At 36.4% G+C, this 15,582-nt stretch overlaps 1 protein-coding gene across 1 annotated transcript; it reads right to left on the reverse strand.

The window, feature by feature from the left end:
* Positions 1-13,710: 13,710 nt before the first annotated feature.
* On the reverse strand, positions 13,711-15,211 carry LOC132132663 (C3a anaphylatoxin chemotactic receptor-like). The gene is made up of 2 exons (XM_059545127.1): positions 15,153-15,211; positions 13,711-14,986 (listed from the first exon to the last, which is right to left on the reverse strand). The coding sequence occupies exon 2, from the start codon at positions 14,949-14,951 to the stop codon at positions 14,004-14,006; it is 948 nt and encodes a 315-aa protein (XP_059401110.1). The 5' UTR covers positions 14,952-14,986; positions 15,153-15,211; the 3' UTR covers positions 13,711-14,003.
* Positions 15,212-15,582: the final 371 nt, after the last annotated feature.

Genomic DNA, 15,582 nt, shown 5'->3' on the forward strand with positions numbered 1-15,582 from the left:
TCCCACTTCTTCAATTTTGTTACTTCATCATGCGTCAGCAACATTTCAAACATGGTCGAGCTGTGAAACATCATTACCAACTCTGTAAAGATGGTTAAGCCTTCTTATCGCACAAGCGAATTCATAAATTGATAAAATACTGATGTTAGACAAAAATAGCAATTTAAATAAATGTAAATAAATGCAGAAATTAAGTCAATTCATTAACATAGTATTTTATATGTACAATTGTTTACAGAAGGTCATAAGCATAATTTATAATATTGTTTGTTTGTAATTTAATATTGTATTTAATATGTATTTATAGTATAGAGAGCTGGACAAGGATGGTTTACATTGGGTGATTATATAAATGATCAATCAGTTGAGATTTCCTATATAGTATTGCTTTATTTGAGTATATGTTTTACAATCTTCATTTAAGATCAACTCTGCAATGTTTCATTCTGAATTTTAAATTATTTATGCAAAATAGTTTGCTGGTGGTTTGAGTTTGAATGGCTTTTAACAATGTGAGTCATTGAGAGATTTTCAGACATATTTTAAACCCTTTTATCCTATATTGTCTTTTGTTGAGTCGTGCCGTTTGTCTGTGTGTTTCTGTCAACAGTTTTGCACACCAATTTAACGTAGTTACATTTACCTGTCAACACAGTGGTAACAAACTTTACTATGGTAAATTGCGCATCGTTTCAAATTATATTTGTCAGCTTATTGAATTACCGAATTAAAATACCTTTTAACGAGTAATGCTTATGTTATATTAACATCGTTAACTAATGTGAAATTTTGTTCAGGGGTTTTTTAATGTTAATGTTGGCCAGTATCCTATTGAGAAAATAAAATTACATGTTAGCTAGGTTAAACAAGTTTAAAAAAGTGTTCCATTTCTACTTGTTTTTCAGAGAAGACATTTCTGTCAATAACAAAGTGGATCGTGAGCTAAGGTTTTGGAGCAGCACCTGGGTTTTGCAGATGGCTATTCTTTAGCTGTTTATCTTTTTCGCCATTATGTTTCTGTTGCCTAAAGATTCATTCTTAGGATAAATCCAAGTGATACAGCATGTCCTAAAACGTCCTAAGATAGGAGAAATGAAGATGCACTGTTTCAGCATCGGAACACTGTATTTATGTGTTATAAGTAGTCAATAGGCGATGGCTTGTGTCGAGACTTATGATTGATGAGACCTTTGACCTATGAATTATTTCCAGATGTGCCCTTTGACCTATGAATTATGTCCAGATGTGCCCTTTGACCTATGAATTATTTCCAGATGTGCCCTTTGACCTATGAATTATTTCCAGATGTGCCCTTTGACCTATGAATTATGTCCAGATGCGCCCCTCCGGCATGCGTGAAATCGATCCATCATGCTTTGAGTTCCGGGAGGTGATGTTGTTTGTTCAGCGACCAAGTGATGAATGAGTTCAGCTGAAGAATTTGTTTAAAGATTATATGGATCGTTTCCATATTCGGACTCTTCTGGACGCGTCTGTGTGTTACGCGAGCGCGGTATCAGGTTGCAGCCTGTAATGCTCGAGCGCGCTCTCACTGTGTGTGTGCGTATGTGTACGTGTAAACTGTGATAAAACAAGTACGTTTTGTTGAAGGATAAATATAATAAATTATTTTAACAGTTCGTATCACAGTGTGTGTGTGTGTGTGTGTATGCATTTAATATGCCATTTATATAAAACAATTCTCAACGTATTAATAAACTGCGAATAAACCAATAAAAATAGAAATTCCCCAAACATTATTTTGAAAGTCTCCCACGTGCGAGCACTACGATTCCTCAATGAGGTCCACAACATTTTTTCTTGTTTAAACTAAATCAGTATCGCGAGGCCTCTATCTCTCTCTCTCTCTCTCTCTCTCCGCCTGCGTGAGCGCATGCTCCTGTCATTTCGGTCCGCTGCGAAGGATAAAGTGGATAAGTAGAGAAAACGTTTTAAATGCACTACATCTCTTACGACTGAGCGATATTACTTTAATGTTTAAATAAACAGACTCCCTTTACATCTGTTGTCCGGCGGTTCTTGTTTATATTTTAACTAAGTGTCTTATTTTAATCATGTTATTCTTATATGATCTAGAATGAATAAGCGGTCTACGCAGTTGATCATCGTATCTAACTCCGTCTCAAACGTGGTTCAAAGCGTTTTTAGTTGTTTAGCTAAAATTAGATCTATTTTGAATATGAATCAGCTTTTATTCTCGTCATTTGGCGTTGGAGCCGTTTATTTCACAGTGTTTCTAGCTACGATGCAGACACGGCTCGTCCTATACAGTAGGATATATCTAATTTTCAGAAAAGTGGTCCGGAGAACATTGTTGGAATGTTTACAGACAAGTCTCATGATTTTATTGAATAAAATCAAGGTAGCTTAGAGCCTGTTTCGGATTAAACCGTGACGACATGGTCGTAAAACACATAGTCCTGGTTATTTTCACAGACTTCAGACTCTGTTTGTCAACAGAATGCTATGTTTACCCATGTGGAAGTAATCACACTGAAACGTTCACGGTGTCTCATACAAACCTTTCATAAATAAAAATGTTTACCATCACACCTTGTATCTCTACAAGATGATGAAGGGCAGTATATCAAAAATAAGAATAAGCACCCAAACAATGAGATAACTTTTGTTTTAACAAATAAATTAAATTTAGTCGATTTTTCCAACCTAATCTCATGATGCTCTAATGCAGGGGTTAGAAGTAGTCAAATGAGCCTCTGATGAATGCAAGGCGCTCACAGAGAGTTTTCTTCATGCATTAGACCTAGACACAAAATCAGTTGTCATAAGTTTGTGTGCAACAAAAAAACTTTTAGAAAGGCACTACGAATGTCTCACAGAATCTTTACAACAGATTACACGTTTTTTCTCACTAAAAATTGTATCATTAACCATGATGTTTAAACGCACCATATTTATGTTCACACTATAATGTTTTATTTTATAAAAATAAAAACAAGAGGGTCTATACAGTATTATATTATTAAGCTTTGATCAAATAATTGCTAAGCAATAATCATATAGTCAATAAGTCAAACTTATCACCCCTCGCCTGATTTGTCTGTTGGCTTGTGATGATATAAATATCTTACTGACACAGATGTGTTAAGATGTTAACTATGATATGTGTAAAGTTCAAAATTACTGTTTACATTTTTTTAAATGTATTATTTTTAGCTTTAATGTCCACCAAATTAATGTCCACACTCAAATCCTTATAGAAAAAATATTTCATACATTTTATTTTCATTTGTCTAAGTCTCTAAGATATTTGTAATTAGACTAAAAGCTTTAGATTGATTAAAACAATCAAGTTTATACTGTACATTTCTCTTGAATACGTATACGACTAGCAGTGAGTATACATGAAACAGTATAAATACATAAACTCATAAATTCATCATGATTCTATCATATTAATGAATAAATATATATAACTTAATTTATTTACGTATCTGACTTTCTCTTCAAAAGGCTTTTTGTTTTTGTTTTACAAACTACTGTTTGTAGTTAAATAACATCTTTAACCTAAAACATTTTTCATTCAAACTTTCTAACGTACACACACACACACACACACACACACACACACACACACACACACACACATTGTTTTAACATTTAGCTGTAGCTTAGAACCTAATGGAATTATTTTACAACCCGAATTCCGGAAAAGTTGGGACGTTTTTTAAATTTTAATAAAATGAAAACTAAAAGACTTTCAAATCACATGAGCCAATATTTTATTCACAATAGAACATAGATAACATAGCAAATGTTTAAACTGAGAAAGTTTACAATTTTATGCACAAAATGAGCTCATTTCAATTTTGATTTCTGCTACAGGTCTCAAAATAGTTGGGACGGGGCATGTTTACCATGGTGTAGCATCTCCTTTTCTTTTCAAAACAGTTTGAAGACGTCTGGGCATTGAGGCTATGAGTTGCTGGAGTTTTGTTGTTGGAATTTGGTCCCATTCTTGCCTTATATAGATTTCCAGCTGCTGAAGAGTTCGTGGTCGTCTTTGACGTATTTTTCGTTTAATGATGCGCCAAATGTTCTCTATAGGGGAAAGATCTGGACTGCAGGCAGGCCAGGTTAGCACCCGGACTCTTCTACGACGAAGCCATGCTGTTGTTATAGCTGCAGTATGTGGTTTTGCATTGTCCTGCTGAAATAAACAAGGCCTTCCCTGAAGTAGACGTTGTTTGGAGGGAAGCATATGTTGCTCTAAAACCTTTATATACCTTTCAGCATTCACAGAGCCTTCCAAAACATGCAAGCTGCCCATACTGTATGCACTTATGCACCCCCATACCATCAGAAATGCTGGCTTTTGAACTGAACGCTGATAACATGCTGGAAGGTCTCCCTCCTCTTTAGCCCGGAGGACACGGCGTCCGTGATTTCCAACAAGAATGTCAAATTTGGACTCGTCTGACCATAAAACACTATTCCACTTTGAAATAGTCCATTTTAAATGAGCCTTGGCCCACAGGACACGACGGCGCTTCTGGACCATGTTCACATATGGCTTCCTTTTTGCATGATAGAGCTTTAGTTGGCATCTGCTGATGGCACGGCGGATTGTGTTTACCGACAGTGGTTTCTGAAAGTATTCCTGGGCCCATTTAGTAATGTCATTGACACAATCATGCCGATGAGTGATGCAGTGTCGTCTGAGAGCCCGAAGACCACGGGCATCCAATAAAGGTCTCCGGCCTTGTCCCTTACGCACAGAGATTTCTCCAGTTTCTCTGAATCTTTTGATGATGTTATGCACTGTAGATGATGAGATTTGCAAAGCCTTTGCAATTTGACGTTGAGGAACATTGTTTTTAAAGTTTTCCACAATTTTTTTACGCAGTCTTTCACAGATTGGAGAGCCTCTGCCCATCTTTACTTCTGAGAGACTCTGCTTCTCTAAGACAAAGCTTTTATAGCTAATCATGTTACAGACCTGATATCAATTAACTTAATTAATCACTAGATGTTCTCCCAGCTGAATCTTTTCAAAACTGCTTGCTTTTTTAGCCATTTGTTGCCCCCGTGCCAACTTTTTTGAGACCTGTAGCAGGCATTAAATTTTAAATGAGCTAATTAATTGGATAAAAGCTTAAAATTTCTCATTTTAAACATTTGCTACGTTATCTATGTTCTATTGTGAATAAAATATTGGCTCATGTGATTTGAAATTCCTTTAGTTTTCATTTTATTAAAATTTAAAAAACGTCCCAACTTTTCCGGAATTCGGGTTGTAAGCATTATTACAAGTATAGATGCTGAAAGAGCTCATTAACCTGTTTAACTCAAAAAATTTGAATAATGTCGTTTTATAGAGATATGCTCATAAAACAAGCTTGGTCCCAATTTGAAGCATTTTAACAATGAGTTCTACCATTGCAGAAAATGTTCTTTAGCACCGCAGTAAGATATATCTCTATGTATGTGTATGTGTGATTGACCAACTTATCAGATGTTCAACATTATTACAAGTCCCTGCTTACCTAGTTTACGATGAAATTAAAAAATATAGGCATGAGCTAACAAGCACATTTAGAGAAAATTAACAGCAGTACAGAGTACGGAAAGTCAATACAGAAATACAGAAAAGTTTTCAATACAGAAAAGCTGAGCGGATGTGACGAAGAAACTTGAAATACACTATAGCATCCATGAAGACAGTCTTCATGCTTTCAATGTTGAACTAGCAACAGCTAGACAGAACTTATTCTCAAACCTTATTACTTAAGCAACACTTGAACATACAAACAACAATAGCAACATTTTGGAAGAAATAGTAAAGCACCTTAAATCATCAACCTGCTATCTTGGCACACTTCTCACATCTTTTTTCAAAGGTGTGTTTAACTGTTTAGAAGTAGATGTCTAGAAGTGGTGAATGCATCAATTCTTTCTGAGACTTTTCCAGACTCGCTGAAACTGCAGTTGTTAAACCCCTTCTGAAAAGAGCAGTCTTGATAACACCATATTGAGCAACTATAGACTAATATCAAATCTTCCTTTTCCAGGCAGGACTATAATTTTTTTTTTTAATCAGCCGAACAGCTACTTAAATTCAATTGGATTCCTGGGACATTTTTCAATCTGGTTTCCGACCACATCACAGCACAGAGACAGTGCTCATTAAGATAATAAATTATATTCACTTAAATTCTGATTCTGGCAAAATATCAGTGCTGTAATACTAGATCGGAGTGCAGCGTTTGAGACTGGAAAACGGGGTCGGGCTTTCTGGGGTGGTAATCAATTGGTTCAGGTCATACTTAGAAGGGAGAGGTTATTATGTGGGTATAGGGGAGCATAGGACTAACAGGATGTCCATGACATGCGGAGACCCACAAGGCTCAGTTCTTGCCCCGCTCTTGTTTATCCTGTATATGCCCCCGCTATAGGGCAAATAATGAGAAAGAACCAAATTGCCTATCACAGCTTTACAGATGTTACCAAGGTAAACCTAGACTTGTCACCAAATGACTACGGCCCCACTGACTCCCTCTGCCGATGCATTGATGAAATTAACGATTGGATGAGCCAAAACATTCTTCGGTTAAACAAGGAGAAAACTGAAGTCGTTTAATTTGGAAACAAAGATTTATTTCTCAAGACGTATGCGTACCTTGACTCTAGGGGCAAACGACTAAAAATAATTCAAGAATCTTGTTGTGATTCTGGAGTCAGAGTAATTTTTTTTCTGTTTACTGGTTGTACTGTATCTTATCAATAACCATTTTCTGTTCTTAACTGTTTTAATTCATTTTAAAAGATTTCTTTTTTTTCATTCCTTGTTTTACTGTTGTGATTATTATTATTATTTTAATGATTATTCTACTTCCATTTATGTAAAGTGAATTACCATTTTGTATGAAATGTGCTATACAAACAAACTAGCCTTGCCTTGCCTAACATTCCTGGTCACCCTAAATACCGGTCACGCTCAATGAGATGAAGACATACCCCTTTGTGTCATAAAGCACCCTGTCTAACACACCACACATTCTCTCTAGAATGGATTCATGATGAAGACAGACTGAATATTCAGATAGCAGATGGGACTGTTTGACTCTTTCTTATACCTCTATAAAGCGACATTATTCAAATTTTTTTAGTTAAACAGGTTAATGAGCTCTTTCAGCATCTATACTTGTAATAATGCTTAAAATAATTCCATTAGGTTCTAAGCTACAGCTAAATGTTAAAACAGTGTGTGTGTGTGTGTGTGTGTGTGTGTGTGTGTACGTTAGAAAGTTTGAATAAAAAATGTTTTAGGTTAAAGATGATATTTAACTACAAACAGTAGTTTGTAAAACAAAAACAAAAAGCGTTTTGAAGAGAAAGTCAGATACGTAAATAAATTAAGTTATATATATTTATTCATTAATATGATAGAATCATGATGAATTTATGAGTTTATGTATTTATACTGTTTCATGTATACTCACTGCTAGTCGTATACGTATTCAAGAGAAATGTACAGTATAAACTTGATTGTTTTAATCAATCTAAAGCTTTTAGTCTAATTACAAATATCTTAGAGACTTAGACAAATGAAAATAGAATGTATGAAATATTTTTTCTATAAGGATTTGAGTGTGGACATTAATTTGGTGGACATTAAAGCTAAAAATAATACATTTAAAAAAATGTAAACAGTAATTTTGAACTTTACACATATCATAGTTAACATCTTAACACATCTGTGTCAGTAAGATATTTATATCATCACAAGCCAACAGACAAATCAGGCGAGGGGTGATAAGTTTGACTTATTGACTATATGATTATTGCTTAGCAATTATTTGATCAAAGCTTAATAATATAATACTGTATAGACCCTCTTGTTTTTATTTTTATAAAATAAAACATTATAGTGTGAACATAAATATGGTGCGTTTAAACATCATGGTTAATGATACAATTTTTAGTGAGAAAAAACGTGTAATCTGTTGTAAAGATTTTGTGAGACATTCGTAGTGCCTTTCTAAAAGTTTTTTTGTTGCATACAAACTTATGACAACTGATTTTGAGTCTAGGTCTAATGCATGAAGAAAACTCTCTGTGAGCGCCTTGCATTCATCAGAGGCTCATTTGACTACTTCTAACCCCTGCATTAGAGCATCATGAGATTAGGTTGGAAAAATCGACTAAATTTAATTTATTTGTTAAAACAAAAGTTATCTCATTGTTTGGGTGCTTATTCTTATTTTTGATATACTGCCCTTCATCACCTTGTAGAGATACAAGGTGTGATGGTAAACATTTTTATTTATGAAAGGTTTGTATGAGACACAGGGCTGGACTGGGACAAAAAATCGGCCCGGGCACTATATGATCATAAACACCACCCATCTTTGCACGCCCTTAATTATATGCATACCAACTCCTATTCATTAAAACCACTAATGCCATGTAATGAGTGAGTATAGGAACGAGTGAGAGTTAACAGATGAAATAAGTCAAAATTGTATATTTAATAATACAGTTGAACTATACTCCACAGCGGTGAATCCTAAGACAAGCTATAAGCGGCTCTGGCATAGCAATACCAGTGTTTCTTACAGGATTTTTGTTAAAACTATGGAGGTGTGTCCTCTGTCCTTCTAGGGGGGTTCGGGGGCATGCCACCCCGTGAGAAAATTTTGTGCATTTTAATGTTAAATTCATTAATCTGGTGCACTTTGAGAGTTCAAAATTAAAAGCTCCAACCCATATTCAGTGTGCAAATTAAACAAAGAAAAATTCAAACCTCTTTTAGTTACAGTGTCTATTTACATTACACCTATAAATAGTTATAATATTAATCCAATGACAGTAATAGCCATATTTTGTAAAACAAATGCACAAAAAAATAAAGGAAACTTTCTTAATTAGTTGTACCAATTTCTATACTTGAAAGAGATAAGCACTTGATCTTTTATTTTGACGCAAACTGCATCAAGCTTTTATTTTGGCGGAAAACATGGTTTACAAACGCCTCTTATTAAATTTCTAGTGAATTGCGGTAATCGTCAACTATGCAGATGTGGAAATAATCTACACTCATGACATGGCCTAAGTGTTTTGAAAGTAGTTATGCTTACCGCAGGCTCTACACTTTCTCATCTCTCTCCTGATCCTCCGTCCTCACTATCATCATCTGCCACAGGAGCTGATGAAGGTCAGAAAACATATATTTTGACACAGTTTACAGTATCTGCTTTAAGGGCCTGGTTCTATTTTTTCACGCTATTTATCTGCACATTCCTTGCGTTTCTTCTCCATCTTTTTTTTACAGATACACACTGACACTGCTGCCGCTCGCTCACTCGTTTAAAGTTGTGATTGGGCCAGCCCAGTGTCAATCAAGAAAAGAGCCAATGGGCCGCTGATCTACGTGTTTCATGGGCTGGTCTGTCAGAAAAAAAAACTAACACTGACTTTGACCAATGCATTACACCGGCACAAACCCAGCACCGCCAATTAAGCAAAACAAAACAAAACGAATGGGCCGCCGATGTACAAATTTTATGGGCCGTTTAAAAAAAAAAAAAAAAGTATGAGTATGAGATATATCGGCCCAAAAAGCACGTCGGCCCACCGGGTAAATGCCCGGTATGCCCAATGGCCAGTCCAGCCATGATGAGACACCGTGAACGTTTCAGTGTGATTACTTCCACATGGGTAAACATAGCATTCTGTTGACACACAGAGTCTGAAGTCTGTGAAAATAACCAGGACTATGTGTTTTACGACCATGTCGTCACGGTTTAATCCGAAACAGGCTCTAAGCTACCTTGATGTTATTCAAACAAGCTTCTTAAAACAAAGTGTAAGATTACGGCAGTGAAGATGGCCGCATGAGACTTGTCTGTAAACATTCCAACAATGTTCTCCGGACCACTTTTCTGAAAATTAGATATATCCTACTGTATAGGACGAGCCGTGTCTGCATCGTAGCTAGAAACACTGTGAGATAAACGGCTCCAACGCCAAATGACGAGAATAAAAGCTGATTCAAATTCAAAATAGATGGAATTTTAGCTAAACAACTAAAAACGCTTTGAACCACGTTTGAGACGGAGTTAGATACGATGATCAACTGCGTAGACCGCTTATCCATTCTAGATCATATAAGAATAACATGATTAAAATAAGACACTTAGTTAAAATATAAACAAGAACCGCCGGACAACAGATGTAAAGGGAGTCTGTTTATTTAAACATTAAAGTAATATCGCTCAGTCGTAAGAGATGTAGTGCATTTAAAACGTTTTCTCTACTTATCCACTTTATCTTTCGCAGCGGACCGAAATGACAGGAGCATGCGCTCCCGCAGGCGGAGAGAGAGAGAGAGAGATAGAGGGCTCGCGATACTGATTTAGTTTAAACAAGACAAAGGCTACGTTCACACTGCAGGGCTTAATGCTCAATTCAGATTTTTTTGAAAAAATTCGATTTTTTTGCAAGGCCGTTCACATTTCCAATTAAATGCAATCTTTTGTGATCTCCTGTGTGAACGTGAAATGACCCAGAAGTGACCCGCATGCGCAGAAGAGTACTCAACGCTCAACGACGTCACTCGTTGTTGGCGGAAGTAGCTAACGTTAAACATGAATGTCAACAACAGTGTAGTCAACAGCGGAGCTCTTTTTGCAATATTAAAGTTATTTTCCCAACGGAGCCAGCACAATTACAATCTTCTCGTTTTAAGAAGAAAATTAAAAAGGAGGAGGAGAGCAAGGTTTTTGGCCATGGCGTTTTGTGGAGCAGTGTTAGCAACGTCGGTACAGAGAAACATGTGTGTTTCTCAGGAGTGGTGGGATACTGATGTGAGTGGCTTCACTAATACATATTTCATCAGTTTATCTTCTCGTTCCCGCCTACTTCAACGCAGACGTATGACGTTTGTAGCGTATCAATGACATACGGGTCGGATACATGTGGCCTGGCCGTTCAGATGGAGGTCGCATTTCAAAAGATCGGATACGTATCGGATTCAGGACCACATACCCAAGTGGCCTGGGTCACATTTGAAAAGATCGGATCTGTGTCGTTCAGACTGTCATAAAAAGATCAGATACAGGTCGCATAGGGGCAAAAAAATCGGAATTGGGTCGTTTCAGCCTGCAGTGTGAACGTAGCCAAAATGTTGTGGACCTCATTGAGGAATCGTAGTGCTCGCACGCGGGAGACTTTCAAAATAATGTTTGGGGAATTTATATTTTTATTGGTTTATTCGCAGTTTATTAATACGTTGAGAATTGTTTTATATAAACGGCATATTAAATGCATAAACACACACACACACACACACTGTGATACGAACTGTTAAAATAATTTATTATATTTATCCTTCAACAAAACGTACTTGTTTTATCACAGTTTACACGTACACATACGCACACACACAGTGAGAGCGCGCTCGAGCATTACAGGCTGCAACCTGATACCGCGCTCGCGTAACACACAGACGCGTCCAGAAGAGTCCGAATATGGAAACGATCCATATAATCTTTAAACAAATTCTTCAGCTGAACTCATTCATCACTTGGTTGCTGAACAAACAACATCACCTCCCGGAACTCAAAGCATGATGGATCGATTTCACGCATGCCGGAGGGGCGCATCTGGACATAATTCATAGGTCAAAGGTCTCATCAATCATAATTCTCGACACAAGCCATCGCCTATTGACTAGCTACTGTTATATATGCAATGTCTTAAATAAAGAGTTTGATATTTTGTAATTAATGTGTCTGTTTTAATTGGATGCCAGTCAGGCCCGGCGCCACAAGGGGGCAAAAGGGGGCAATGCCCCCTCAGCTCTGACTTGTGCCCCCTCTGTTTAATTTTTGTATTCATGGTTAAAAATAAAATGTTCAACCTTTTGAGTTAAATAATAATTGAACCTTATCCCCATGGGAATTAGAATGTTCAGTGTTGTGACTCGTTACATTACTGACAGATTCAAACGTCTTTCGCATTGGTTGGCGCTGAGCCAGATACTGACGAGCTCAAGGCTGTCATATATCAAAACTATGCAGTGTTTTCAACCTCATAATGTTTATTTTAGATTTCATACATTTAAATAGGCTACACATAAGCACTGGTAAAACAATAGCCTACATTTGGAGTCTGTGGAAGCAGCAATAACAATCTATTCAAATATAATTTGCTGACGTGTGTTTTTCATATCAGACAAACCCAGTGGAAGTAGGCTAACTATAAAGTTTACTCTATTGTTATAAAGGTTTTTAAACGACCAAACACACTCACTTAAACATATTTGAGAATCGGAATATCAGATAGTTGATGACATGGTAAGTAAGTTTGTGAATATTTCGAATAAAAAAGGAAAAACGAAATGAAGGATAGCCTACATCTGTTATACAGTGTTATTATTGTGGCTGCGGTGTTTCACGTGACAAATATGACGCGTTTCCATGGAAACATTAAGGGGGAACGTTCTAAAATAACTGTCGCCTTGAAAAATCTTACTCCCGGGAGTCAGTTAGAATATTTTAAACTTGAGTGTGAAAGGGTTAATTATTCATAATAAATGATGCTGGCTTATCTTTTGTCGACTGTGTGATTTCCTGAAAATACAGTTGTTACTAAGGAGATTCAGTGTCAAATCAAGGAGACTGCAGCTCTTCTAAAAAGGTATAGGACATGATCTATCATCATTAAGACCCCTTAACAATTTCACATGCCCCCTCAGTCATTTCATCCTGCAGCCGGGCCTGATGCCAGTAGTACCTATGTAGTGTAAAAATAAATTGAATTCTAAATTGAAATCTGCAAGTGAACGATGCCTTGTGGTGCCATCCCAAAGACTCTCACTGACCTTTTCCTGGACTGTACCCAGCTGGTGGAATGACCTCCCAATCTCAATTCGTACAGCTTTTTCTTTACTCATTTTCAAGAAAGATCTAAAGACTCATCTTTTTCGACAGCACTTAACCAACTAATACTAGCACTTTTCTTTCTTTCATATACGGTATATATAAAAAATAAAAAATAAAAAACCTGGCTATGCGTTCTGTACTAGACTAACTGAGACTTGTCATGGCACTTGCTAAATGATTAAATGTAAATGTAAATTCTATATAAAAATTATAAAATCTAATTATATATATTAAAATGAATTAATTACAGTAGTACACTGATAAACTGGATTTTTTACAGTAATTTAAAAAGTGAATAAAAAAAGTAAATTTAAGTAATGTAAAAAGTACAGTATGCGACTGTTAACCCAAATACAGTTTGCTACTGTAAATCTTAATTACAGTAACTTACTGGCAACACCCTTGAAATGTCTAACAGTATGTACCTCTTAGGCGGGGTTCCCTGGTAAAATTAACATTCCAGGGGATAAATATCACATTATTGGGGTTGCTTAAATTAACGGATAACCCTCAGAAGCTGAGCGACCATATTACTTGAGTAGCCTACGGTAATGAAAAAGAGGAAGTAGTTAAAAACGCCCAGTTTTCTTAGTAATTGTCAGCAAATGTGTGTGTGTCTAAAGATGTAATTAGTTCTTGCTTTTAAAGTTTTTAAAACATGTTTATCATTGAAAACATTATGCTTTCGCTTAGCTACTTGTCCTGGAGAAAATTTCAGTTAGCACAATTAAATTACTGAATGAAAAAAAAACCTATTAGCACTGATTATGAACAATCATTACTCGGGAATAAAAATTCTAATAAGTTAATTTAATATTTAATGAACATTACAAAAATGATCCATTTCAACTGTTCTATTTTGCATTTTATTTATTAAACACTGTTTGTACATCATGCAATTTGCTTTACATAATCATATGAAAACTGCATAACACAACAGTGAAAAAATAACAGCACAATTATAAAATTAATACAAATTAGATGACTTGCTGAGTTTGACTTGATGACTTTTGAAAAGAAATAATGAAATAGTTTTACAATTCGATCAGAAAACAGAATGAGTTCATATCTTCACTACAGTGAGTGGGTTTGCTGTGACTGGGTGGTTCGTGTCATTTGTGTTCCCTCCTCAGAGAAGGCTCTTTCAAAAACACGTCTTAGAGAAAGTTTAACATTGCTCTTAAAATCCTGCCCCATGAAAACATACAGAATGGGGTTCAGACAGCTGTTGAAATACGCCAAAGAGACAGCCAGGGGATCCACTGCCAAAGCCACAAAGTAACTTGATTGATCTCCGTATATTATTATCAAATCCACTATGTGATACGGCAGCCAGCACAGAAAAAATGCCACAATTACAGCCAGCATGACGCGAAACGCTCGTCCAGAGTGAAAATGACTCCTGCCTAACTTGCGTGCGATGAATCCGTAGCATGTTGTGATGCACATGAGAGGAACCAAAAAGCCAAACAGAAATCTGATGACGCTTAACCTTCTATACATTTCAGAATGCTCTTCATCAACTTGATAATGCACGCAGTATGTTTCATTATTTTCTGTGTAAATCTCTCTTGACATCATAAAAGGCAGACTGATAATTAAAGCCAGAATCCAGGCCCCTGCACAGGACAGTCGTGCCATGAACAAGCTGCGATGATTCTGAGCCCAAACCGGTGTGATCACCAGAGTAAACCGATCCAGACTAATCAAGTTCAAGGTGAAAACACTGGCAAACATGCTGATGAGCAGAACGAAGTGGAAAATCTTGCACGTTGTGGATCCGTACGGCCAGTAATCATCAAATTTGCTCTCGATCACATAGTAAAGAGTGAGAAAGCAGCACAAGAGGTCAGCAATCGCCAGATTCAGAAACACTACTGTATTACAAGTCCTCTTCATCTTCAATCCAGCAACATACACGACAAAGGCATTTCCAGGAACACCGAGGATCAAGGTCAGGTAGAAGAAGACCAGAGAAATCACTCTCATCGGATATTCCAAAATGAAATAATAATCCTCCATTGCAGTGATGGAGCTGAAGTGCCTGATTTATCCTGCTAATATCACATTTTGTAAATGTAAAATCATATTTAAAATAAATCATATTTAAAGTGTAAGAAACTTTTATAGTGTTGTAAAATGATTCTAAATAAATATAAATAAATACTCTATTCACATATTTGTTTTCCACAAGCAAAAGGCAATATAAAGTATCGCTCTTACCTCTGTTTATCAGATGCAATAGGGACTTCAGCACTTCTTTCCACCAGAGTCCAGTTCAGCTCAATTGAGTCTTTGCCGCTGTGGAACTTCGTAAAGAAGGTTCAGGAATAAAATAAAATAATAACTTTACTAAAAGTAAATAGCGTAAAGTCTTCACCCCGAATTGTGGCGGTGTACGTGTTCCAACCATAAGATTATATAATCACAAAAACAACACGCCCTCCTTTCCAGATAACCTTTTCAGTGAACACACTCACCCACACGCACATACTCATACTCATACACAGGTTGCTATGGATACAGGAAGCAGCACCCTTCACCTAGTAGCAACTTCTAGTAGAACATGTTCAAATGAAGTAATTGCTGCATTTTTTTAATTACAGTTTTTCTCGATTGGTTTGGCTCATTTCTTGAAACCGAGATGACATTC

The sequence above is a fragment of the Carassius carassius genome, chromosome 49, assembly GCF_963082965.1.
Source record: "Carassius carassius chromosome 49, fCarCar2.1, whole genome shotgun sequence".
NCBI classification, from domain to species: Eukaryota; Metazoa; Chordata; class Actinopteri; order Cypriniformes; family Cyprinidae; genus Carassius; species Carassius carassius.

Excerpts from the sequence above, each read along its gene's own strand:
- LOC132132663 (XM_059545127.1), bottom strand. The coding sequence starts at position 14,951 with ATGGAGGATTATTATTTCATTTTGGAATATCCGATGAGAGTGATTTCT.